Here is a 27,973-nt window from a genome sequence, read left to right on the forward strand (position 1 = left end):
TCAGCCCTTCATTACAACTCCACTTAGATTGTAATGCACTGGCTGTGCATCAAGTCTACTATCGGGAGGGCAGCTTTCCCCTGTGAGGCCACCAGGTAAAGCCTTTGTCATCACCTATGGTGAGGCCTGAAAAAAAGATCACACAGGGTTTCAGCCTGGAGCTAGACTCCTCAAAATTCATAATTCCTTTTCCTTCCAGTCCTTCCTTACTTATCAGCAAAACAGAAGACAGACAATGTTAGCAGAAGGTGCACAAATCAAGAAGTGAATTGAAAATGGTTATTGTGGAGTTAGTTTTATGCAGCGTTTCCACTATTCTGGTAAAAATGATCACGAATGTACAAGTACAAAATGCAAATTGTTTAAGTTTGGTGATTCCCAATAGCAAAGACATGGAATCAGTCTAAATGCCCATCAATGATAGACTAGATCAAGAAAATGTGGCATATATACACCATGGAATACTGTGCAGCCATAAAAAGGAATGAGATCATGTCCTTTGTAGGGACACAGATGGAGTTGGAAGCCATTATCTTCAGCAAACAAACACAGGAACCAAAAATCAAACACCACATATTCTCACTGAATAATGAGAACACATGGACACATTGAGGGGAACAATACACTGGGGCCTATTGGAGGGGTGTGGTGGGGGAAGGGAGAGCATCAGGAAGAATAGCTAATAGATGCTGGGCTTCATACCTAGGTGATGGGATGATCTACGCAGCAAACCACCATGGCACATGTTTACCTATGTAACAAACCTGTATATCCTGCACATGTACCCCTTTTTATTTTATTTATAAAATAAAAAGTTGAAGACAAAAAAAAAAAGTTTGATGATTCCACACGAGTTACATGGTCTTACACTTGCGTTTAAAACTAGTGTCACACAGTATGAAGACAAATGGTAAAATTCATGCCAATAATTCAAAATTTAGATTTCTTTACACTGATGGAATTAAATAGAAAATAAAAACCACGCTGACAAGATGAGAAAGGCCACAGAAGGAAAAGCTTTATACTTTAGCACCTTTCTGGTCCATTTTCCTATGTTTTGAATAAGGAGTCTACATTTTCATTTGGAAATAGGAGTCTACATTTTCATTTGGAAATAAGCCAGCCCCATAATTTATATACCTGGCCTTGGAAGTTCTGCATTTTTTTAATGTTGTCTATTTTATGACAACAAAACACAAAAATACAATTTCTTCATATGCTTTCAAAGCCCCCATCTTGGTCAGATAAATATTCACTCCTATTTTATTATAGAGTTTCTGTTATTTTTTACACATTTTAGCCTTTATTTCTCTGAGACTTATTTTGGCATAAAATTCGACAGCATAGTTTTTTTTAATTTAAAGATAAAATTTTATTTATAAAATAAAATGTATATTTCCTATGAAAATTATTCTTACCACATTCCACTATCAAAATAAGGTATTTTCAGTATTATCATACTTAAAGTATCTCTACCTTAACGAAATGCTTGTTAAAAGACCAAAAAATAAAAAGACTTTAAAAAAACGTTCAATCAATAAAGTTCCCCTGCAACTGCTGAATCATTCTGCTATGTGACAATTTTGCTCCACAGGAGCTTTTTCCAATTACTCTTTTTTGGTTTTACTTATTTTCTCTATTTTCAGAGATGGCAGAGTCAATAAAGATCACATGCCCAGCAAGCTTATAGGGCATGAATGAGGATAATGTTCAGTCCTAAGCAAACAAAAAGTTGAGACATTCTCATCTTATACAACTTTTACACATCTAAAATACAATAGAACAAAAATCCCAGACACAGTTAACAATCTGTCAACGAAGAAAAGTTAACATTCATAACAGAAAAGCACCTGAAGGAATAAACAGATCTCCATGTTGGCTAAATAGGATAAAGAAGAATATATTGCTACTGGGAACACGTCTGAGGAAGAAGACAAATTTAATCCTGAACCTTAATGTTTAGAAAGAGGCTGAGATCATTAACCTTTTTAGGGAAATCCCTAAAGAATATCTGGACAAATGACAATATGATGTGAAAAATGATGTGTGATTCATAGAGAATGATAAAAGCTAAGAGTGGACAACTTACTATATTTAACTAGAGAAAATATTTTATAGCTGAAAGTCCACTTGTTTCTCACGACCCACCAAACAAAAATATTCTATAGTTGTGCTAACAATTTAATTTGACCCAAATGAAATGAGTTTGCTTTTTATTTTAAGCAGCAAAGAGAAAATTTCATAAAAGGTGATATCCCTAGAAGTATACTTTGCTAACTGGAAGAAAAGCTAGCTGATATGCCATATTGTTCCAGGGCTGAGGAATTGATAGTAATTTTGCCTTGGAGACACCTTGGAGACCAATGGCTAATGCCAGTGGCCTTTAAACCTTCTACCTACACCATATGGCCCGCTTCTTTAGAACACGTTAAAAGCAAGGCCCATCACAAACCTGTTTGCCTTCCCTGATTCCTACTGGAAAGAGATGTTTAAAAAACAACAACAACAACAAAAGCAAAAACACAAAACAACCTCCACACACAGGAGACTTAAATCCATTGCCTAAATTTCTTGAGAGTTAGAATCGCAAAATTACAAAGTCCTGTGAAACTTTAAGGAAAAGTGGCAATGTCACCAACACATTCTGTAATCAACATACAGGAACTCCCACTTGAAAGCGCCTGAAAGAAAACAAGTTCTATTCCCTTGTCCTGCAGCCAGCAGCAACTGTATAAGGTACAAGCCTCAATAATCTGGTCATGAGAGGAGAAAAACTGCACACATTAGCACACGGTGGTGCCCTATGGCATCAAAGAGAGGGCGCTGAAGTGTTGAGGGCAGCAGCCAAATACCACTGTGGTCCAAAGGCACTTATTTCTCATTGCTACTGAGAGAAAATGAGACGCAGAACACCATTTAATGCTTCTGGTGTAGAAGCTTTCCTAGTTGATCAGGTACGATGCACACATTTAGAGTATATATCTGGGAATGTGCCTGCAGTAACGCATATGTGAACCAGGCAAAATTAGATTCAGCAAAACCCAAGTCCCCCAACTTACCCAATGTTTAATTCGGCCCTGGTACAAACATCTCAGGATTTGAAACCAATATACATAGCCTTTAACTTCTTAAGTTTCCAGCAATGCACTGGACTATTTAACTGAATAATGATTAGAACTGCCATTGGGGGCCTATATTCATTTCTATTTATTCTTTGTCTTAAAGAATAAATCTAAAATCCCACTGCCCTTGGAGCTGATACCATACAGCTTTAGCATTTCAGCATTTTCTAACTCAATGGTATAAAATCCTATCTAAATAACAGAATCACCTATGAGCTTTCTGTAAATATAGAAAGCCAGCCTTCATCTCAGACGTTCTGAATCAGAATAAGACACAGTACCTGCTCTGGAAAAAGACAGCCTAGTAGGGGAAACAAAAAAAAAATCACAGGGACCTCAAAAACTCAAATATCAGAAATAGGCTATAAAACAAAGATGCTTACCATGTTTAAAGATATAAATGCTAAGCTTGAACATTTCAGCAAGGAAGAGAAATGATTAAGAAAAAAAAAGAGACCTGTAGGTATAAAGAAAAACCAGATATTCTAAAACAGAAAAATGCCATAAGTGAAATTAGGATATCAATGAATGAGCTTAACAGCATGTTAATACAGCAAAATAAAGAATTAGTGACGGAAGAAACTATTTGGAGTAAAGCATGGAGAGGCAAAACATAGAAAACACAGAAGACAGCATAAGTAAAATTTAAAAATATATAGAAAAAAGGTAAACGAAGAAAGGATGGGACAAGGGCAAAATCTACAGAAGCAATGACTAAGCATTTTCCAAAAGTGATGGAAAAACTCAATCTACAGATTCAAGAAACCCAGTAATTCCCAAGTGGAATAAACAAGCCCATCAAAATAAGCAGAATAAGCAGGATCATAAAAACACAACAAAAGATAAAAGAAAAAAATCTTAAGAACCTAGAGAAATAAACGAAAGTCACCCTCAAATGTAACAAGAGCAATAACATATGCCACAAAAAAGTAAATGAAATCTTTAGTGCATGAGGAAAACTTAGTGCATGAGGAAACTTTTGGGAATGATGGATATGTTCATTATCTTGAGCATGGTGAAGGTTTCATGAGCACTTATTAGGTACGTGCAGCTCATGGTATTCCAATTACATCTCCACAAAGCAGTTTTTAACAGAAAACATGGGATGCAATAAAGAATTACTTGGAAGCAAAATTTATTATCATAGAATTACATGTCAAGAATATTTGACACCAGCCAGGTGTGGTGGCTCATGCCTAAAATCCTAGCACCTTGGGAGGCCAAGGTAGGGCAGACTGCTTGAGCCTAGGAGTTTAACACCAGCTTGGGCAACATGGTGAAACCCTGTTTCTACAAAAAATACAAAAATTAGCTGGGTGTGGTGGCTCGGGCCTGCAGTCCCAGCTACTGGGACAGCTAAGGTGGGTGGGTCACTCGAGCCTGGGAGGTCAAGGCTGCATTGAGCCATGAGTGTGCCACTGCACTCCAGCCTGGGGGACGGACAAGACCCTGTATCCAAAAAAAAAAAAAAAAAAAGGAATATTTGCCATGATCTGAATTGATCAACTGGTAGACAGTGTGGTCATTAACCAGACCAGGAAACCCAGAGAGAGCAAAGATTTTGTTGTGTATGGGAGAATGACATTGGGAGGTGAATGGCTGAAAACAAAAATGATGATCTCTGATTTGGGCAAATTAAAATGCCTTTTAGAATGTGGGGTATTCAGGTCTAATACCTAAGGGGGAAAAAAATCAAGGTTGAAAGTATTTCTGTATCCCCCAGAATGCCCAGGACAATGCTGGTCACATAGTGAAGCTCTTTTAACCACCATCCATTTAACCAACCAACATGCTCCACTCCTTCTATAATGCATACTCATCCCTGAATATTTGTTCATGATAGACAATTCTCCAATATGTTCATGCATCTCTATTCTCACCAATAGAGCTATATGCTTAACAAGTCAAATTGTGTATGTTCCCAAATCTCCGTGCCAGTTACCCTTATCATTGTAATAATTTAATATTATATAAATGAATGAAAATTGAGAAAAGACAGCCTTTTTCTATAGAAACCCAGTTGAATATTGTAGAATGACTCAATAAAGGTAAAAAAAAATAAATATAATGTTACAACATATGTGAAAATTTGATAATAAAATATTGGAAATAAAAACATCAAAATGTAAAACCCCACACTTAGATGGTTTCATGAATGTCTTTAAATGTTTGCCTCGCTTTAAAGAAATGAAACTGGAAAGACAAAGCAGACTATGGTCCCTCACAGAAACAAAGATCTTAGCCCCACCACAAAATATTGATGAGTGAACCTGTATGTGTTAAGTTAAAATGTCTGCGGTATACGTGTATCTTTTATTATTATTATTCCCTAATTTAAGTGCAGCCAACTGGTAGTTTCAACTACATAACCTAAGTGGGCCTCCACTCTACTTTTCTGAACTCCATTGATTTTTCTAAATTTTATTCTAATTCTGCAATCTAGCTAGAGTGATATAATGCTGCTTTCTTGCTTCAAAGTAAATGCACATAGTTCTAACTGAAAAGACAGAAGAATCGATACTCTAAAGGCTCCAAATACAGCAGAATGTTCTATTTCATGACGTCATGCCATGAAACAGACTCTGTTAGCAGACTGCTGGCTGAAACAGGTATATTTCTTTGCCATTATCCTTACTGAGGGGGCTTGAATAAAGGAGCTTCTACTCAACAGTAAGAAGATAAAGAGTATATGTTAAGAACTGTCAGCACTGAGTCTTATTTGCCCAATTTATGCAAAAGGGAATGCTGGCTTCCAAGAAATCCTGAAAGATGAGAAAATTACACAAAAATAGAATCTTCAGAACACAAGTTACTAGGGAAAGTGCTTCAAAGTGAAAATAGAATTCAATGCATAAAAGCTGACATGATCAAACAAGGTAGAGCGTTTATTTATTTCTGACCCACAAACCAGTAGCTCTACTTGTCTATTCCAGAAGTTTCAAATGTTAAAGATACATAGGATAAAAGGCAAAATGAAGATTGGCGCAATGCCACTTTAATTATACTGTGATGCAACTAAATATCCCACGTGAGAATTATGCTCTTTTTCCATATCTACATTAACATACATATACAGCCATATAGAAGTCATGGCTTTAGATACAAACCACATACACACAGTGAGTGAGTGAGAGAGAAAGAGAGAGAAAAGAGAGAGAGAGAGAGAGAGAGAGAGAGGGAGAGGGAGAGAAGGAGAAACATACACGCACCAGGATGACAGATCTTTTTAATGCCAAGGGCACTACAGAGAGAAAAAAAAAATTCTCAAATAAGCTATAAAGAACGAGAGAAAGGAGAGAGGAGCTACACAGCAGAGACAATTCATTCTTCCGAACTTCAGGAAATGCAAACATTCCAAGGACTCTCAGACAAGAACGAAGTGTGGAGCCTGGATAAGATAAAAACTAGAAGAGATTATTTAGCTTCTCAGGCTGTAAACATTGCTTCTATAGGCAAATACTGAGGGCTGAATTTGAGGTTGGAGATGAAGCCAGTACGACTGTAGTCCAAACTGTATTGTTGTTTTAAGTAGTATAAAGAAAATGTCTGGGTGTTTTTTCCAGTTTGTGCTAAAGATCTGAAAATAATAAAACATTTGTCTATTAAAACAAGAAACTCTTAGAATAAAAGTACCCTACGAGTCATTCTGATTGACCAGACTGGGAAAACAAAACAAAAACAATGACCCAAAAAAACTCATTTAGCCAGGTACTTCAAACAATGCATAAATAATTTTTACTCAGTACCCTACGACAGGAGATCAGGCTGGACTCAATAGGTATTTGCTGAAACCATGACCCTGGAAAGAGTGAAAGATGTGGCCCTCTATAGCAAGACATTCAGCAGATGGGTCTTCACTATCCAACTATCCAATTATCCGCACCCACTGAGTTGCAAACGTCATTATAATAAGAAATGTTTACTGATGAACGAACTTCCATAAAATTAGTACTTGCCCAAATATCTCTCTCTCTTCAATATTAGCAGCTCTCTCTGCCCATCATGACTAATCCCTTTGGTCAGTCTCTTAGTGAATGTTGATGATATAAATATTAGCCAGTGCAATGCAAATGCAAAACTAACTGCAACTGCAATTCTCGAAAAAGATGGACTTCCTGAAGCTGATAAAAGGGATATCAGAGAACCATTTAAATCACATGCAAATTCATTTAACATTCGAAAATCTGGCAGAGTCAGGACTTTTACAATGAAGAGAAAAATAACACAACAGTGATGCACTCTTTATAGTCAAGCTGTAAAAGTCAAATAAAGGAATTTTTATCATGCTGTCATATTTTATAAGAAAAACAAAACCAAAACAAAGTTAATGTAACTCATTCTTTGTTGAAAAATTTGTACATAGTTATAATATAATCTAAACATTGTTAAATAAAATTTTTCTTTAAAAACTATCTTCATAAATTTTAGTTTCATTTTCCCAGATAGGTCCTCATCAAAAGTTTTTTTCTTATTTATAATAGAATTTAGGTAGTGGTTTCAGGGAGATGCACATTAAATAGCTATTTTCATTGTCAGCTGATCAATTCTTTGATCAATTCAGTATTTGATGAATTGAGTATCTGCCTAACAACATTACTAGTTTATTATCATAAAAGGTTATAGCAAGGGCATCTCTCAAAACATGCCTGGCCAGCAAGGGCAGGTTGCAGTTTACAGCAGCACAAACCTATCAGTGAAGGATTATCTAAAAACATAAGCCTTGTAGACTTCACAGGTGTATGTTATTGTCCTATATCCCGATGCAGCCTGCTCCTTAGATAGTTCCGTAAGCTCATCCTTGGTTAGGGGAGCACTGAGTATTTGAGATGGAAAGAAACTGGCTGGTTCCTTGATTAAATCGCTGACCTGAGCCAACAAGTTAAAACTTTTGGAACTAGCCTTCCTTGAGACATCTTGTTATATGAGATAGTAACTTGTTTTTCTATGTAATCATTTTTATTTGGGGTTTCTGCTATTACTTGCAGCTAAAAGCATCCTTACTTACACACATATCGTACATATTTCGAAGGTACAAAGCCTTAAAGAAAATCACAACTTAGCTGTAGAAAGAAAACTAATATATTTGAAAAAAATCAAGACTGTTTTTGCTTAATATAAAATGTACACTATTTTTAGACATACTATGAGTTTTAAGAAGAATATGCTCCAATAGACATAAAAATAAAGTATTTAAATAATAAAGCATTTAAGACTTATATTAAAGCTAAGAATGCCTCGTGGGAATACCATGAGTTGGAACATTTAAGAGTTAAAAAAGATCTTGGAAATTTCCTGGAAAAGAAAAGTAAAGAATTAAATATAACATCAAAGACTTTAGCTGAGTCTTTGACGTTATATTTAAGTCAAATAAAACAAAAAGGCATTACAAAAAACAAAACAATAATGTCACTGACAAAATTATTACAGTAAAATGGAAGCTACCATGGGCAGCTTAAAACAACTGAGGATGTCAAAGATGAGAAAATAAGGAAATAGGGCCAAAGGTATAGCACTCAGATTCTAGGTGTGGATCAAGGTGCTAGGAGGAAATTCAAGTAGTTACACAGCATCAATAAATAAATAAAACAGAGCAGCACAAGTTGCAAGGGTAGAAAGCCATCTATTTCATGACCCCTTGAAACCCCACTTCTAGGTTGTGGGAACATGAGCTTCCTTCTGTTACGGAAGCAAAGGCTTTAAGTAAGGAGCCTTAGAACAGATACAGCTCAAGGAGCGCATCTTAGAACAGATACACTCATGGATTGCACTGAGTTTGAAAAACACTTTCACATACATTACCTCATTTTATTTCTATCACATTCTTCAGCCAGGAAAGAAATATTATTAATCCCATTTTAGAGATGAAATAAAGGCCCAAATTTAGTAGACTGTTTTAAATCGCATTATAAGCTGAAACAAACATTATAAACTGAAACTTATCAGAGTTTTAAGAATATGCTCAAGTAATCAAAAAAACTTTTTTTTCAAAATTACAATGATTCATTTACTCTCAAAGGTGTCTTTTAAAAATCAAGTCAGGCACAGTGGCTCACACCTGTAACCCCAGCACTTTGCAAGTCCAAGGGGGGTGCATCATGAGGTCAGGAGATTGAGACCATCCTGGCTAACATCGTGAAACCCCGTCTCTACTGAAAATGCATTAGCCAGGTGTGGTGGCACACGCCTGTAATTCCGGCTACTCAGCAGGCTGAGGCAGGAGAATCACTTGAACTGGGGAGGCAGAGGTTGCAGTGAACTGAGATCATGCCATTGCACTCCAGCCTGGGCAAAAGAGCTAGACCTTGTCTCAAAAAAAAAAAAAAAATCTGCTGTTCCTGTCATAACTTATGCACACTTTCCAGCCATTACAAAGATGGCTTTAACCAAAAGTCATTCAAATTGGCAGCTGAAAATTATAGAGACACCAAATGGAGATAAGGAATGCAGCAGATTTTCAGTTCAACTAAAGGGCAAATTTTCCCTTCTTTAGTATTTCTATTTAAAAACTGTGAAATGATCTTCTAGGGCACTAGGGGGAGGGGGGATACTGAGTCCACATTTCTCATATTTCCCTGGGAAGGGAGGGAACTTCCCTAGGAATAAAAAGTGCAAAGCACACTCCTAGTTTTCTTCCCAACCCTTCACTTACAACTCTCCAGAAAAGAAGGCATACCTTTGTTTATTGGTTACTCTGAAGCCAAGCTCACTTGGCTCAGCCCTTTCCTCTCGTTTTCAGAGCCAGCTGGTTTGCAGGAGCTAACACATGTCCTGTTAGAGGAGCTCCTTCACAGGCACAGCCTCTGCTTCTATGGGGAAGGTCTGCAGTTCTCCAGCTATGCCAGTGGCAAGGTCAGCATGTCTCTTTAATTCAGGGGTGAAGTATTAACAAGTTCACTGGCTACAGATCTAAACTCATGTTCTGCCATCAGTTTTCTCAGTAGTAAAGTTAACACTCTAGTCTCCAATTATCTTTTGTCTCATTTCTCAGTTGGTTACACAGTTAGGAGGAAAAAGTGAAGATGTCCTTTACTAGTCCCTAAAGCTACAAGCAAGGATAGGTGACAAAAATAAAAAAGAAACCAGAGAGAGAAGAGTGCTTTTTCCTCCCTGATCTCGTTATTTTTGAAAGCACCTGTATTTAGTACCTATACACATAGTTAATAAGACGGTTTTGTCATCGCAAACAGCACTAATTATCAAGTCATAGTGTCAACATGATTATACGAGCTCTGGAAAGGTTAAGAAGCCAAAGCACTGAAGATCTAATGATGGAATTTATACAAATATGAAAAAACAAAAATGAATAGTTTTTGCCTCCAGGAACAAAATCAGAATTTGACACAGCCTCTAGTTAGATTAGATGACCTCATATTTTAAGGACTCGTCTAGATTTAAAATTCTGATTTCAATCCAAAAATCTGTCTGTAGGTTGCATGGATCACTTCAAATCACATGTAATATTTTCTTTTAGTGGCTCAAGCAAAGTGCAGCTACAGAAAAAAATTAATGAATAAACATGAGTCTTTTTTTCTTCATCTATAAAAATGAAGATATTACCCTCTACTGCTCAGAGTTTTTGAAGGGACTGAATCAGGTAATACATGGAAAAAGTTCATCAAAATTCAGAACACAGAATTTTGTTTCCCTTTTCTATGGCCTGCAGCTACTATCTTTTGCCACTAGATGGCAATGCTGCACCAGTAGGTCAAAAAAACAGGCCAAATTGCAGCAAGGAGACTCTAGATGTTAGTTAACTGCTAAAAGTTGGTGTAAAAAATTAAATTTCAAGTTGTTTCCTGGCATCTGATGAGATGACAGATAAAACTTTGGACATTTAAAAGAAGTGGACACTAAAAAGAAACCAAAGTGTTAATGGTGCCCTTATTTTTCATTTTTAAATCTTAATTCATTTTCATTAAGAATGCAGATAATCTTTGAAAAGGGCATTGTCCAAGGTAAGATGCATGATAATAACTAATAAAAACAAACATTTACCTCTGACCCCAAACTGAGAGAAATGATCTCATCCTCAAAAGCAGAATGCGTGTCAATATGAGCGGGAATTCCTGAGATGGAAAACAGGACAACACGTCACTTCATTTTTCCTTTTAGTAGATTTAAGATGGCTGTAAGCATAGACTTATGCTATTGTGGTGAAAACACTGCTTGATAATCAGGAAGGTACTATAATTTTGCTTAAAAGGAAACATTTAGAGTGAATGTGACTAGAATATATTAAAATAAATACAAACTAAAAATACCTTAAGTGGAAGTGCCATTGGGGTTTGATCGAAAATCAAGGCTCAGGAGCCACTGATTAACTAGGACACTTAACACAATTCTAGCCCAAGAGAAAAATGTAAAACACAAATACAAAAGTCATTTTTACCCTCGAACACTGGGTTCCCAACTACTTGCAGAACAAAAGCAATAACCAGGTATAAAGACTAGGCATATCAATAATTACGATATGGCCTTCTCCACTGATCCATTAATTTACATTATTGAGCACCTCTTAAGTTAAAGAAATGTTGCCACACAGTGAGGGTATACAAAGCAAGTAAGAGGGTCCCTGTTTTCAAAGAGCTTACAAACCAATGGAAAGACAGCTAGGCTAGAAAGGTAAAGAAGAAATGCCTTAGCTGACTAGTTAATCTGGGGTCAAGCTCACTTGGCTCAGCCCTTCCCTCTCATTTTCAGAGCTAGCTGGTTTCTAGGAGCTAACACGTGCTCCTTCACGTTTCATCCTATAGGAGCAGCCTCTGCCTCTTTAAGAGTGGCCCCAGCCTCTGCACTCTGCAGGATCGGCCTCTGCCTCAGCTCCAGTTGTCTTGCTGTGCCAGAGACCAGGTCAGCATGTCTCTCTAATTCAGAGGTGTAGTATTCACAAATCCACTTGGCTACAAATCTAAAGCCATCAGTCTACATTGTAATAAACATAGAAAATAAAACAAAACTCTATAATAAAACCCTTAAATTAAAGAGGTCATTAAGTGTGGGGCCCTAATCTTTTAAGTAGAGGCTCTCTCTCTCTCTCCATGCACATGCACACACACACAGAAAAAGACATGTGCGGACACTGAGAGAAGGTGGCCAATGACAAGCCAGGAAGGGAGCCATCACCAGGAACCCAATCCACCAGCACCTTGATCTTGGACTTCCCAGCCTCTATACTGTGAAAAAATTAATTTCTGTTGTATTTTTTTTTTCTCTCTTTTCTTCATATGAGCTATGGCTTTGTTGTATTTTTTTAAATTTCTGTTGTTTAGCCAAAAAAAGAAAAAAATAAAATGCTTAAAATCATTTGATTACTATAAATATCAGATGAAGATGCTGCCAACAAGTATAAGAAATTAATAACTTAAAGATTTTTCACCAGAATGTCATCCTGCAATTGTCTCCCATGTTCTCAAACACAGAAAGAAGAGAAAGATCATCCAACCAATTAGCCTTCTTCTATCTATAAATTATTTGGTTTCTTCCATTACACATCTCCTGTGTTTTTCAGACCAATGTCTTATCTCTCTAAAGGAAACGCTGAGAGGGAAACAAACCAAAAAAATCCCAAACAGTGATTTGTGTCAGTGTGTTTACACTTTGAAATGCAAGTTCTTCAAGGGATTAAAGTGTAGGTTTGCAAGGATTGAAATCAACACAAGTAACCAACATAAGCAAGGCATGAGAGAGTTAATTTGAGCTTAAAAATAATATATTTGCTCTTAGAGAATTACATCATCTACTCAGTTCCGAAATATATGACTACAATTTTTAAACAAGAACTACTCACCGTGACCAGGTTCATACTGATTTATGGTCATTTGATCAGGTTTATGTTTAATGTAACCTTCCCTCAACCATTTCTCCAAAAATCTATCACAAATGTCAGGAAGACCTAAAATGAGTAATCATAAAGACAAAACATTAAAATATTTGTTTTGCTTGTTTTACTCAAGAATTTTAAAAGTCACTGTTTAAAAATCACTGAGCTTTTAATTTAGTAATTATTAATTAATAATTATTAATATAATAAACTACAAGTAAAGCAAAATTAAAAAACAGGAATCTTTTAAAGTTATTTCATTGATTTTTTTTCAGATAAAAAGTTTAAAAGAACAATAACAACAGTTTTGGTATTTTGTAAAATAGCAATAAAATTATAAAAAATATACTATATATTGAAATTGTCCACTTTCTTTATTATTTTAAATTATACCATTTATTTTAAATATAATTATTTTAAATTATTTCCCTTAAAAAAACAAACTTTCCAAAGTGGAACTAACTTACTTTTATTAACGTCATAAAAGTTGTTTCACGATGGAAGAAAAGCCTTAAGTAAGTCCAAAGTCATTTAAAAAAAAACAGATAAATTTAACTCCAACAAATAATTATAGCAATTATATCAGAGGATTAAAAGCCAGAATATACAGTAAATTCTTAATCAATTAGACACTTCATTGGAAAAAAAAAAAAAACTGGCAAAGGATATAAAAAGGAATTCATAGTAAAGGAAATACAAATGACCAACCTTACCAGTAATCAAGAAATTACAAATTTAGAAGCTTTACAACACCACAAGTTGTTAGGGGCAGGGGGCAATGGGTACACATTTGGTGAGAATATGCTGGTACAGCTGTTTTGGGAGGCAATTTGTCAGTATGTATTAACATTTTTTAGCAAACATAAACTTCAACATCACAATTCTACTTCTTAGTAGTCTCCCTTAAGAAACTCTTACACAGTGTACAAAGAGGCATGTACAGAGATATTCACTACAGCATTACTTACGAAAGCTAAAAAACAGAAACAACCTACAGGCCCATCAATAGGGAACTATTTGAATAAGCTATTACGGATCATTCAGTAAAATGAAAATCTGTATAAGATTTTCAAGACATATAGTGGAGGAAAAGAACAAGCTGGGTTGAAATATGTAATACATGGAATATAAAATATATGCAATGCCATACAATACTACATATGTCAACAACTGGGTACTTTTATTGTTGTCTAAATTTTAATCTAAACTCATTTTCCATTTTTAAATGGAAAAGTATATAATAAACTGTTAGTAGTATGTACTTCTGAGAAGAAGCATGGGAATAAGGATAACAATGATGAACTTCAGCTCTATCCAGTTTGAAATTTTTTTACAACAAAACTATACAGTTTATCTAATTAAACCGTTTTAAATCCATTGTTCTGAAAGTTTATCTACAAATGACAAATGAAACATAATCCCCCAACTATAATATTCTATTAATAGATTAAATTTTTTGAGCCAGAATTTATTATGTATTAGCAATTACTTACCCCCAGATAATGGCTTATCTTTATCTACACTGTTGTTCTCATAGTGGAACTCATAACCAAAATGCTTTACTCTTCTGTGCTTTAAGGATTTTTGAGCTGTGTGAAGAGAATAAAGTAAACAATTAAGAAGGAAAAGAATTGCATTCCTTTGCATATTTCAGTCAACTTTTTGAGTAAGGATTAGTTAAGTAACGGCAATTTCTGTTAATTGCTAAATTATGGCCTTTAACAAAATTAGCCATTCTGCCTTATATTCGTTGTTATTTCAAGTCTAAAATTGTAACAAACTCTTCAAGAGCGTCGCCCAATCAATCTGAAAACTAAACATGTACACTATCATTCACAACACTGCCAATGAGCTGGAAAGAGTCAGAAAAACTCCAATTTGCAAAGATCTCCAGGAAGCTCTCACTACATCATAATAGTTTGGTACTGAACCAGTAGTTCCTCAAGGGAAATTTGCCTTAGGGTGGGAAGGAATGAATAAAATAAGTGAAAAGGCTTATAAAAGCTATATAAATGTTGGGTAATAAATATTAATCGATTTGGAGTTTAAATTTGATCACTATCTAAATGTTATTCATTATTAATGTTCCTCAGAGCTGTCGATATGACTTGCCTAACATTGGATCCAGGCTGGTTTCAGTGATTTTGAGGAAGTATTAATAAACCAAGAAAGAGAAAAAGAAGAGTTTCGCAGAAAATTTTAAATATCAGATTTTGAAAGTTTTACTTACAATTTTGATTGTCTGTATCTTCTGTCCAATCAACACTTTCTAAAAGCATTTTCTCATCCTCAGAAGAAATTATTTCTTCTACTACCATGAGTCCTGGAGGTAAGGCTTGAGGCCTCAACTCCTTCCATTGTGCTATGGGAAACCAAATTTAAATAGTCACATGCAAAAAAGTTCCTATATACAAATGATTCTGCCCAATAACTCTTTATCAGTTCACAAAACTTTGAATACTCATTTTTGGAAATAAGATTGCTGAAAGGCACACAACATATCAAAAGTGCAGAAACAAAGACCAAGATCAGTGGTGGTACATTTTGTCCACTGCAATTAACAACAGCAAACAGAACAGTATTTATTTAAGTATTTGGTGTGAACATGATTAAGTCACTTTTAAAATCTCACTAAGAGACAAGGTTTCTCATAGTAGCCACAGTATGCACCTCCATTAATAAGTCAGATAGTCTAAATAATGAATACAATAATTTAAATGCTCATTTTTGCTCTTAGGCTCTTGATACTAGCTATGGTCACGCAACAGAAACAAATGTAAAATAAAATACAACTTTCTAAAAAAAAATACAAAGTATCATTTATGAAGAATTACTTAGCAGGTATTAAAATAATTTAAGTTCTGTGTCCTTCAAAGTTTTAGATAGGTATAGCACTAGAAGGAAAAGAAAAAATAATCTGCTATTAGACAAAGGTAATAGTGTATTCACATTTATTGTTAGGGATCTGATCATTGATTTTATACACATAATTTCTGAAGCTTTTCTACCGGGCAGTTTTCTGCCAGGCAGATTAAATCTTTGAATTATTTAATTCACAAAAATAGCAAATATTTACTAGATTCTATTAATAACATTTCAGAAACATGAATAGTAAATCATTTGCTAAATACATACCACTGCCTACTATGTGCCAGACAGTATATTATTTATTCAAATTACATAAGGAAAACTTTGGAAAGAATTCCTTAAAGACAAGTAATTTACGGTGTATGTAATTTGGATTTAGTTTCTGAAATATGTTTTATTTAAAAGAATTAAAAATGTCTCTTCTATTTGTTATTCAGTGCTACCTGGTAGCAGATATCTAAACAAGCATTAAACTATTTGTGACACAATTCTGTTGTCCTTTAGAAATGATTTTCAAGGTTATAAATGTGATTGCCAGAGTCTTAAAAGTACATATGGATCTAATTAAGAATTTCAAATAAAGAACAATCCAAAACTTACTTTGTGCAATTTCTTACTGAGTATTCACCATGGAGAACGAGGGTAAACCCAATGACTATTTTCTGATCAAAACTTACTCCTTAGCCATTCGGTTTTTAAAAACTGACAAGAAACATGTAAAATATGAGGATAATCTACTTTACAAAATATGTAAAGCTTAAGTCAGATTTAAAATCTAAACACATATGAGCACTGAGAAATACAATTTCTAAAATATATCTTTAAAAGAGTCTGTAAAAGTTTTCAAGTCTCATTTTACAAAAACAGAAATTTGAGCAGATTAGTCACCTGCTCACTCCTAGGATATCTAAAACAGGGCTCTTTTATTGCCTAAATAGGTGGCAAATGAATATATGATTAGATGTCTAAATCAAAGTTCGTCTCAATACATCTCATTTCCATGGGGCAGAGGTAATCATTCCTGTACAATTCTGTAAATCAGCATATAAAGCCATACTTTAATTAATTAAATTATTCAGTTCCTCAATCACACTATCCAGTGACTATTGTACTGGACAGCACAGACAGGAACATTTTTACCATCAAGGAAAGTTCCACTGGACAGCAGTACCAGAAAGTTTTAGGACTCTTTGGTAGCTACAGGTGCTCTGCTATAAATATGAAGATTGGCACAAGATCATTTGGATCACAATTCATTCTTAAGTGATAAATTCAAAGCTCCTCAGTAGACATATCAAATAAACAGGTAATCCGAACCCTCATTATTAAACATTGAAAAACACAAATTAGGCAGGAGGGCTCCAAAATAAGCCATGTGCCTAACAAATATATTGTTGATTGGTGGGACCAGCTCAGTAAAGGCAGGTTGTATCTTATTCACGTCTATACTGCCAACTACTTGTCCCATGCCTGGCACAAATAGCTGCTTAAAGAATATTTGTTAAAGTAAAAGGGGCTGCTAACCTGCATCCTCATTTTGTTTCACAATAACTGGACCTCTCAACTTAAATCTATGAAAACACACAAAAGAACCATTTTTTAAAAGATAATTGTATACCTTTTTCCACAAAATTCATATACAGAATGATCTTTTGCCCTAAATCATCCACTACTTCTTTTCCATTGAGGGTAACATAGGCTCTCTTAGATTCTTCTGTAGTTTTGTATCTTGCAAATGAGTAGGGCTTGTTAGGCGGCATTAAGAGAGCATCCACCAGTCCACATTTCTCTAAAACCGGGAGCAGCTGGTTTCTACTCATACCATTACCCAAACCACCATTGGCGACAACGAGGCTCTTAAAAAAAAACAAAGAAACAAAAAGAAAGTAACATGAGCAACTGATATCAACCCATTGATTTTAAAATAAGATTATTTTTTAAATAAGATTTCTACAAAGATATAATTAAGAAAAAAAAAGGTTTCATTGTAGAGGTTGTTTGGTTTGCCAATTTCATACAAAGCATGTAAACCAATTCACCAAAAATTTGCGGAATAAAAAGGACTCCTATATTGTAAATAATATTGATTTTTAAATAGCCTATTTCACAAAATATTCATTTCTAAATGACCATAAATGCAAAGTAAAACACAACTATTATTCAGAAATATAAATTTAGCATAATGAAAGAGAAGGAAAAGAAGAGAATGCATAGTTAAATAACACTTGCTTTTTGCAAAACTGTTCTATATGCTTTTATCTACTTAATCCTCATTAACATAATCTTCACGAAGTAGTGAATTTATTTGGGTAATATCAGCCCCATCTCATAGAAGAATGTCTGACAAATTAGGTTAAGGTGGCAATTAAGGGTGGGTTTAAACCTATTTCTGGGCCGGGTGTGGTGGCTCACGGCTGTAATCCCAGACCACCTGAGGTCAGGAGTTTGAGACCAGACTGGCCAACATGGTGAAACCCTATCTCTACTAAAAAATCAAAAAAATTAGCTGGGCATGGTCGCAGGCGCACTTGGTAGGCTGAGGCAGGAGAATCGCTTGAACTCGGGAGGTTGTAGTGAGCCGAGGTCACGCCATTGCACTCTAGCCTGGGCAAAAAGAGCAAATCTCTGTCTCAAAAAAAAAAAAAAAAAAAAAAAACCTATTTCTGCCAGTTTCCAGAATCCACACTTTTAATATACAATGTTTACTAAAAATTAAAAGTAAACGTACTATTAGCTCAAAGAAAAATCAATTATAGGTTCTATTGAGCATAATTAGGAAAAAATTTTCCACTAAGGAAATTCAATCTAAGTAATTCAGTCAGTTCACAATGAAAATTTTTCCTTTGTAAGTTTCACACTTACTTCCTGCTATTTGTAGACTCCTGTGCTAAACTTTATTCAAGGATATTTGGCAGAGATGAATGGGGAGTCTCTTATAGTATTCTGATGTTCATGGCCTAGCACCTTTATAGTCTTTATACTTAAAAACTATTCTATACAGTGTAAAGATTTTTAATGTATGATCTATGACTTCTAAAAACATTTCAATATAACAAAAGAAAGCCATAAATGGCCTACTCTCATCAGTTTCTTCATTTATACTAGGTGTTGATGAAGAAGTTTTTCTGAGATGAGGTAGATAGTAAATATTTTAGGTTTTGCAGGCCATAAAAGTTTCTGTCACATAGTCTTAGTGTTATTTTTTAACAACACTTTAAGAATGTAAAACCCATTATTTTGCTTACAAGCCTTATTTCCTCTAAGGACAGTAGTTTGCTAACCCCTAATTTAATACACTAAGCTCAATGACAGTACACAGTCTATTGGTTTGTTATACAAAATAAGAATACCTAAAACTTTGAAAAGGATATAAAGTAATTATTAAGAAATTGGATAATAAGAAAACTGAAACTGTTTTGTAATGGGACAGCCAATACTTCATATGTATGCAAGCATACACACTCACGTAATAAACAAGCCCACTAATACAATACTATATGATATGAAGTAAAATGGAGTCTCAGATGGCTTGCCCTGGACCTCACTTAATGAGGTGTATTAATTAAAATACCAAAATAACTTGGTTATATGTGGCCATAGTTACGAAAACATTTCCATAATCCTGAATCTATGGAAGAGCAAAGGTTTCATTGGTGTTGAGGGTCCACTACCTCATCTAGGAAAGGAAGGTGATGATATATGACTTCAGGAATACTAGGAGTCTTCAAAGATGTCTTTCAAGTGTTTTGTGGGCAAGTCAAAGGTAAACCACACAAAAACAAGTGCAGTAGAAGAGGAGAGGAACTTATTTTCCATTAAATGTGAGATACATATGATTAAATGTAATAACTAAATGTAACATAATCAATGTAATAATTAAATTGAGCCATTTTATTTAGAATTTTTCATCAAGCTATTTTCTAAATAAGAAGTATGGTACGAAGTACAGAATTTGATTTTTTTTTAAGTTATCTTCAGTCCTGACAATTTGAGGATCACTGCTCTAGAAAAATCTATAACACTATAAATTTTTACAAAGGAGACTATAATCATACCACATCTGATATGGTTTGGCTCTGTTCCCACCCAAATCTCATCTTGAATTGTAGCTCCCATAATTTCCACATTGTGGGAGGGAATAATTGAATAATTGACCCAGTGGGAGATAACTGAATCATGGGGGCCATTTCCCCCATAACATTCTCTCATAGTAGTGAATAAGTCTCACAAGATCTGATGGTTTTATAAGGGGTTTCCCCTTTCACTTGACTCCCATTCTCTCTTGTCTGCTGCCATGTAAGCCATGCCTTTCACCTTCTGCAATGATTGTGAGGCCTCTCCAGCCACGTGGAACTGTGAATCCATTAAACCTCTGTCTCTTAATAAAGTACCCAATCTTAGGTATGTCTTTACCGGCACCATGAGAACAGACTAATATAATATCATTAAAAGAATATTTGTTCTCCCCTGGAAAGATAAAATATAATTAGAGGTCCATCTACAATTTTATTCTTTTAAGAATATGGAAAAAAAGAAAGCCTAAATAAAATGCTACTTTGGAAGCCATGGAGGACATCAAAGATTCTAGAGATCCTTAAAGAAAAGGCAGACCCAACCAGAAACAAACTTCAAAGGGTCAAATAAATGGAGCCTATTTCTTTTTCTTGCTACTTCTCTTCATGAACCCTGTAATGAAAAGAACACAAGTCACTCTTGGAAAGAGATGAGGGCAGTGTATGGCAGTTTAATCTTCTGAATGTCTCACAGCCTCAGTGACTCTTAACTGAAATAGTAAAGTGTATGCAAACATATTAATTCCAATCTGTTATCTATTTAATCACTGCTATAGGAATATGGCTTAAATTCTCTGAAGACATTAATATTTAACTCCAAGTATAAGCCTTTTACCACCTAAATTCAAATGGGCCTCAACAGACTGCTCATTCCTTTTTTTTTTTTTTTTTGAGATAGGGTCTCACACTGTCACCAGGCTGGAGTGCAGAGGCACACTCTCAGCTCAATGCAACCTCTGCCTCCTGCGTTTAAGCCATTCTCCTGCCTCAGCCTCCCAAGTAGCTGGGACTACAGGCACGTGCCACCATGCCCACCTAATTTTTGTATTTTTATAGAGATGGGGTTTCACCATGTTGGCCAGGATGGTCTCGATCTCTTGACCTCGTGATCTGCCCGCTTCAGCCCCACAAAGTGCTGGGATTATAGGCATGAGCCACGACACCCGGTCCAGACTACACATTCTAAAGCTATGATGTTGTATAGAAGACAGCATGATAAGCATAAGGCAAGAGTACTGGTCTGAGAGTCAAGAGGCCTAAGTTTTAATCCCAGCTCCACCCTCCACTTTCTCAACTATATGTCCACCCCTCAGTTAAATGATATCTAAAGCTTACTTCCTACTTTTAGTCTATAACTTCATGTACCATAAACAATTCCTTATATTCATGTAGTAATTTAGTGTCCAGTAAGTACAATTAGGTCCTCTAGAATCTTACAATCTAATGGGTTTAAAAAGGCATGCAATACTATGCCCTGCTTAAAAATGAAGAAAGCCAAGGTGAAAGGATACTACTGCTTATGTCCAGAAAAGCTAAGCGTTAAACTGAGTTCTCCTAATTCATAACCCAGGAAATCTCATGATCCTCACATTTATCATCTCATTTAATTATTGTCAACAGATAATGAAAAGACTTGTCAATAAGGTCTAATAAAATAAAAATGGTTTATAGCACATAATCAAAATACTTTATAAAACAGGTAAGGGTGGGAAGAGAAGCACGAGGGCTGTATTTTTAAGTTTCTATTAACCACTTACTAGCTTACGTCAATGGACACATCATGCTACAACCTCTCAAAACTTTAGTTTTCTGACCTATCTCAGGACTTCTAGGGAATTAAATATAATCATGACTACAAGTATGCTTAGGAAACTGAGACACTTGTACAGTGTTATTATTAATATATAACTACAACCTCATTTAGTTCAAAAAACAAAATAAATAGAAATTCAAACCACAGGCAATAGACCAAAATAGAAAGCTAGCAGGTCCTATCATATGTACATTTAACATCGATATAAAACATGACTGAACAATTACAGCCTTAGGCAATTATTAGCAAATATTAATATAATACACGGACATGTCAATATATTTACATTTGAATAATAGTAAGTTTTAGGTCACCTGAGTGGCATAGGATACTGTCTGAATGCCTTCATGTCTCAGCAAAGTATGACTGGCTTTAACCTGTTTCCTTAAGAACTTCTTCTCAGTTTTACTGAGCTTGTAATTACTATGATGGTTGCTGTCCATAGCAAACTGTAAAAAAAACAGTAAAAAATGTCAACGTTAAGAATCCTGAAGGAACAATTATAATGATGTTATTCATGTATTCTAGAGTATATAAATATTTCTATGTGACAATTTTTTAAAATGCTTCGTTTACCTTGTACCAACCAAGAGAAGTGAGAAAAGATACACAAGAAAATGAAGGAATATCTAAGAACATCTAGTGACATATCTCTGATGGTTCTAAAAAATATTCCAATGTGGTAGCTCCATTAAGTGTCCTATTTTACTCATAGGTGATGAATCCCTTTACTCATGAAGTCTTAAGTAAAATGTGCCATACACAAATTTCACAATCATAATGTAAAGCAAGGCAAAGAGGAGGCAGGGGAGGAACAAGGGGAGAAATAAAAAAATTAGAAGAATATACCGTATGATTCTCATTTACATATAGGTCAAAATCAAAAAGTAAGCCATATATTATTTAGAAATACATACACAGAAGAGCTAAAACAAAAGCAAGGAAATTAAAAACACAAATTTCAGGAGAGAGACTATTTCTGTGGTGAGAGGAAAGGAAACTGACATGAAAGTGACACACAGGAACATCAAAGATTTCTTAAGCTACATGGTAGATGTAGGTGTTTGTTTTACGTTTTTTAAAAAATAGTAAACGTGTATAAAATATATGTACATGCCATATGTTTTATATCTATAATCTTTTAAATAACAGAAATAAAAGCCCCATAAAATTGTGCTTTCTCTTTGTTGAAATATGTCAATCAGCAAGTGGTTACTAAGCATTTTCCCAAAGAGATCGCTCTAATCACACCATCCAAATCAGCACCCCATATCTCGCTTTATCACACTTTATCATAGTAGTCTTTTGTTCACAAAATTTAACATAATTTGTGATGATTCATCTATTAGTTTAACTCCATCATGATATAAATCCCAAGACAGCAGGAATCCCAGCATATAGTAGTTGCTCAATAAATAATTGATGGTAGAGCTAAATGAATAATAAATGAGTGAATACACACAGTCTCAGCATCCTGCAGCATGCAATCATAATAAAGTATACAGTTTATGCTTTCAACAAGTTTGTAACTTAGTTGTGGAAAACAAACACTAACCAATATAAAGATGACACATCTTTATATAAATTAGTGCTGATGGCACAGTCTTTAGGTGTGACATGAATTAGAGACAAAAATAAGATGGATGTGGGCTGGGAGCAGTGACTCACACCTGTAATCTTTGGGAGGCCAAGACTGGGGGATCACTTGCGGTCGGGGGGTCAACACCAGCCTGGCCAACATGGTGAAACCCTGTCTCTACTTAAAATACAAAAAATTAGCCAGGTATGGTGGTGGGCACCTGTAGTCCCAGGTACTTGGGAGGCTGAGGTAAGAGAATTGCTTGAACCCAAGAGGCAGAGGTTGCAGTGAGCCAAGACTGTGCCACTGCCCTCCAGCCTGGGGGCAACAGAATGAGACTCCGTCTCAAAAAAAAGATGGATGTGAACTAGAAAAGTTGGGAAGACCTCAAAACCGGAGATTTGTACCGTGTACTGAAAGATAAGAACACTATAGAGTCAAATAAAAGGAAGGTATTCAGTGAAGCAGTAAAGAGCAGAAGCTAAAACCAAATGGACATGTCTGGCCAAGATAATAATATGTAGGCATAATTTTTTTAGAGCAGAGAGAGTTGGCTGATCCTCCAGTCCCACTCTCTGCAGACTTTAAAGTCTTCAAAGTTAACCAAATAAATAAATGTGGGGGTTAAATAAAATCTTATTTATCTTATTTCAAATAAAATCATAAACAGTCAAAATTCTAATTACTAATCTCTAGTATAGAAGACAAATGCCAAGTCTATTGAAATGCCAGCATTCCAGCTTTCTAGCACAGGGGGTACATATTATAGGAGGTAAGGCCAGTGAGGCAGGCTGGCTGACAGCATAGCAGAGAGATGAGAGATAAGAAAACATAAAATAATCCAGCTTGTCAATTAGAAACGCTGGACCTAGGCTGGAGGCAATAGAAAGACGGGAAATAGGGGGAGAGGGGAAAGAGGAAGGGTGAGAAAAAAGTTCAGGCAGAATCCAGAGGCCTTGATGACTACCCAGACATGACGGAGACGGGAATCAAAGATCACTTACTAACCGGTTAGAGGCTGAGTGACTAAGAGATGAGTGCTACCACGTCAAAACTGGACAGTCAGTAGGAAGTTCAGGAAGAGCTGCTCAGTATAGGAGGTAATGAGTCAGATTTAGGATATAATATGGCTAAGGTACTGGTGAGATATAGGGTTGCAATGTCTGGCTGGCAAGTGACAATATAAAGTGGCTCCTAGGAAAGGAACTGAAGTTAAAAAGGTTTAGGAGTCAGTAATCATTAAGACAGGAAAGGGGTAAGTGAATGGACATTTCTAATATTGCATTAATTATAATTATTTGTTCTAATATCTGTCCCCTTCCACTCAACTGTGAGCTTTCTGAAGACAGGGATTAAATCATACTTTTCTTAGTTACCACAGAGCCTCGCTCAGTGCTATGAGTAATATAATACAATGTTTAGTAGGAGTTCATGCTCCAGTTTCAAATCTTAGCTCAACCACTGATTACTAGCTGTATAATCTTTGATGAGTTGGTTATATGTCTCCGTGCTCCAGTTTTTTTTATCTAGGAATAGGAATAAAAATAATAGTGCCTATCCCATAGCATTTTTTGAATTAAATTTATTATTATTTATTACTGTTAATTTTCAGAAGCAGCAGATCAAAATGGCTTAACAAAACAATAGCTGAGGGCCTGCAAAGGAGTTATTTTACAGCCATTCCATTTCAAGATCTTCATCTGTGGAACAGAAACTTTGCAGTATGTCATGAAGAACAAGGGATGAGTACACTACAGAATTCTTTTTAATATGGCTAGTATCATAGTTAATAGTGATTCTTTTTAATATTTCACATGAGCAAACACTGCAAAGTGGAAGACATGAGAAAGAAACCATGCTAAATACATCTTTTTAAAAAGTCTGCCACTAAGAGTCCAGCACCAGCAGGTGGAGCCTCATAACCACATTTTTGTCATCCCCTTTCCTTTCTCCCTCAGTCATGCAGTACTATTGCCCCTGAAGAAAGACACTAAATGGCCTTTGAGGCTCAGTTCTCCTCCATTCCAGTGGCTAGGCAATGTGCTGGCCCAGCGTATCTGACTCATCTCAACAAAGACAGGTTGATACCAGCTGCTGAGGTCTGGAGGTGTCCCCTTCTGTCAAGGCCACTTCCCTGGCCAGAGTTGCCACTATTGCACAGATACTTGGATGTTTCTTGTGATGTTATTGGAGTGAAGTCACTATTAACTATGATACTAGTCCAGTCCAGCACCTCCAGCCTAAGCATACTCTCTGTGGGATAATGAAAGTTTGGAGATTATGCATGCTCTGCTACTTGCTTATTAGTGAGTTTAAAGCCAATATATCCTACTAGATATTGCCCTAAGTGGTAATAGTAATAAGTATGTCATGCCCTTATTGAATAATAGAGAACCTATTATGAACCAAGCAGTATAGACAAATGTTCTTGTATATTAAAAAAAACAAAGGCAAAAACCGCAATTACTTTTCCACCAACCTAGTAACAGGAAAAATTAAAAAGAATCTAAATTCCTATCAAATGAGGCCCGATTTTAAAGTACAGCACAGGTATACAGAGTTTACATATAAATCTTTAAGACACACAAGAAATTGGTGATATGGGTTGCCTCCAGGGAAGAAAAAGTGATCCTCCCTTTCATTCAGAGAAAATGAGCTTTCCTCTTTTGTGATTTTGGATTTAGTAGCTAAACTGCATTACCTATTTAAAAAAAAATAAAGATTTAACATGATTAGAAAAAATTCACTCCACTTGTCACAGCACCCCGTTTTAACTCTTTAAATAACACTAACTACATATTTTCTTACACTCTCATTATTTTTATTATGTCTTTCCCCATAACTTAATAAAGTACACTCACTCCATGAAGTAGAGATTTTGTCTCTATTATTCACCCTGTAGCACCCAGCACTTAAACAGGAATTAGCGCCTAGCAGCCACTCAACAAACATTTGTCAAATAAACCAAAATCGACTTTGCTGTCTTAGCTCCTAAACCTCTCCTCCTCCAGAATTCTGAGTTTGGTGGCCTTCCTCAACGTTTTCATTAACACCTACCACAGACCTCTATCTCTATAGAGTTCTCACATTGTATTACAATTGCCTATTTGTGTTGGGCTTCCGCCAGAAAACTGTCACCGAATTTCGGGGCACAGAGTTGGTGCCTGACATACACCTGACAACAAATATTCAATGAAATCAATCAAAATAACAGGCTGACGCTACCAGAGGCCCAGGAGTCGCAGGGATTACTCAAATAAGAGCACAAGAAGACTCAGCTGCGCAAGGGATCAGACGATGAGCACAGACTTTGGGTCAGAAAAGCCCTAGAAGAGGCAAAGGAACACGCCCCAAGTTGAAACCGTCCTCTCCAACCCCAAAGAAAACAGAAGATTGACACAGACACCAAGTGAGCACCCGAACCGAACACAAACACGTGCACCCTAAACACTGAAAGAACCACCAAACGCAGACACCTTACTGCCTACAGACTGCACCAAGGGCGCCTCTGGGGTCCATCCCCATTCCCCAGGTTCTCAGCCCTAGCAAGAACGGCGGATAGAGAAGACCGGAAGGAGCTGACAAGAGGAAGCGGGGATTTGAACCCCCATACCCGCCAGCAAGAAGTGCCACGCACCTCCGCTTCGGCTCAGGCCGGGTTCTCACCACGTGGTGCCTTCTTCTGCGCCAGCCTCTCCACTCTAGCGCCAGAAAGCCGCAGCGGATACCTGTACTCTGTCTCCCCCGGGCGCGGCCATGTTGGAGAAAACTGCACTACATTTCCCATGAGCCAGCGGGACTACGAACAGAGCTCCCACAGTCCTCTTCGCCTCCCAGAGCCCGGCAGTGACCCTTTCTCGACCAAGTGTCTTTGTAAAGTGCTCTCTGTTGCACTGAAAATTCCGTTTTCTTCTTAGGGGAAATAGTAATAATTGGTAGTGCAGCTGCATTTTTATCTGTTTCTCTCCAAATGGATAAGTTCAAACAGGTTGGGGCCCTTCCATCATTCAATAATGGCCTCTGGCACCTTGGATTCTTTGTGCATATTTCCTCCTGAATCTTATTAGAGGTGTGAAAGGAAAATAAATCTTGGTGCCACAAAATCACTAAGCTAAAGGGAAAAGTCAGGCTAGGAACTGCTTGGGCAAACCTGCCTCCCATTCTATTCAAAGTCATCCCTCTGCTCACTGAGATAAATGCATATCTGATTGCCTCCTTCGGAAAGGTTAATCAGCAACTGGAAAGAATGCAAACATTTGTCCCTTATTTATAATACCTATGACCTGGGATCCCCCTCCCCAGTTCGAGTTGTCCCCCCTTTGCTTAAATTTGTCCCCTCTTTCTGGACTGAACCAATGTTTATCTTACATATGTTGATGTCTCATGTCTTGTAAAATGTATAAAACCAAGCTGTGCTCCTATCACCTTGAACACAGGTCGTCAGGACCTCCTGAGGCTGTGTCACGGGTGGGCGTCCTTAACTCTGGCAAAGTAAACTTCCTAAATTGTCTGAGACATGTCTCAGATATTCAGGGTTCACAGATATGAGAGAGGATCCTGGGGTCTGAAAGATGACATTGTATGGGCGAGAGGAAAGGAGGTGAATATGCATGCACGTGCCAGGGGAATGGTGAGTACCACAGAGTAATAGAAAGATGTGTGGAAGAACGTTGAAGGAAGCAAGACAGAATTCTGTAG

At 36.2% G+C, this 27,973-nt stretch overlaps 1 protein-coding gene across 4 annotated transcripts in view; it reads right to left on the minus strand.

Moving 5' to 3' along the window:
* The window catches only part of ALKBH8 (alkB homolog 8, tRNA methyltransferase), a 62,892-nt gene extending 35,835 nt beyond the window's left edge, over positions 1-27,057 (minus strand). Inside the window, exons 1-7 of one of the 4 annotated variants that reach the window (XM_017547047.2) lie at positions 26,913-27,057; positions 22,011-22,145; positions 17,429-17,666; positions 15,173-15,304; positions 14,436-14,531; positions 12,910-13,014; positions 11,118-11,188 (exon numbers count right to left, since the gene is read on the minus strand). In XM_017547047.2, the coding sequence (XP_017402536.1) occupies positions 11,118-11,188; positions 12,910-13,014; positions 14,436-14,531; positions 15,173-15,304; positions 17,429-17,666; positions 22,011-22,139 (771 nt within the window). In that variant the 5' untranslated portion in view covers positions 22,140-22,145; positions 26,913-27,057. Of the gene's footprint in view, positions 1-11,117; positions 11,189-12,909; positions 13,015-14,435; positions 14,532-15,172; positions 15,305-17,428; positions 17,667-22,010; positions 22,146-26,751; positions 26,840-26,888 lie in introns of those variants that run through there. The other 3 variants (XM_037745201.1, XM_017547048.2, XM_017547049.2) reach the window with 3 other exon arrangements.
* Positions 27,058-27,973: the final 916 nt, after the last annotated feature.

This window comes from Cebus imitator, unplaced genomic scaffold, assembly GCF_001604975.1.
Source record: "Cebus imitator isolate Cc_AM_T3 unplaced genomic scaffold, Cebus_imitator-1.0 Scaffold194, whole genome shotgun sequence".
NCBI classification, from domain to species: Eukaryota; Metazoa; Chordata; class Mammalia; order Primates; family Cebidae; genus Cebus; species Cebus imitator.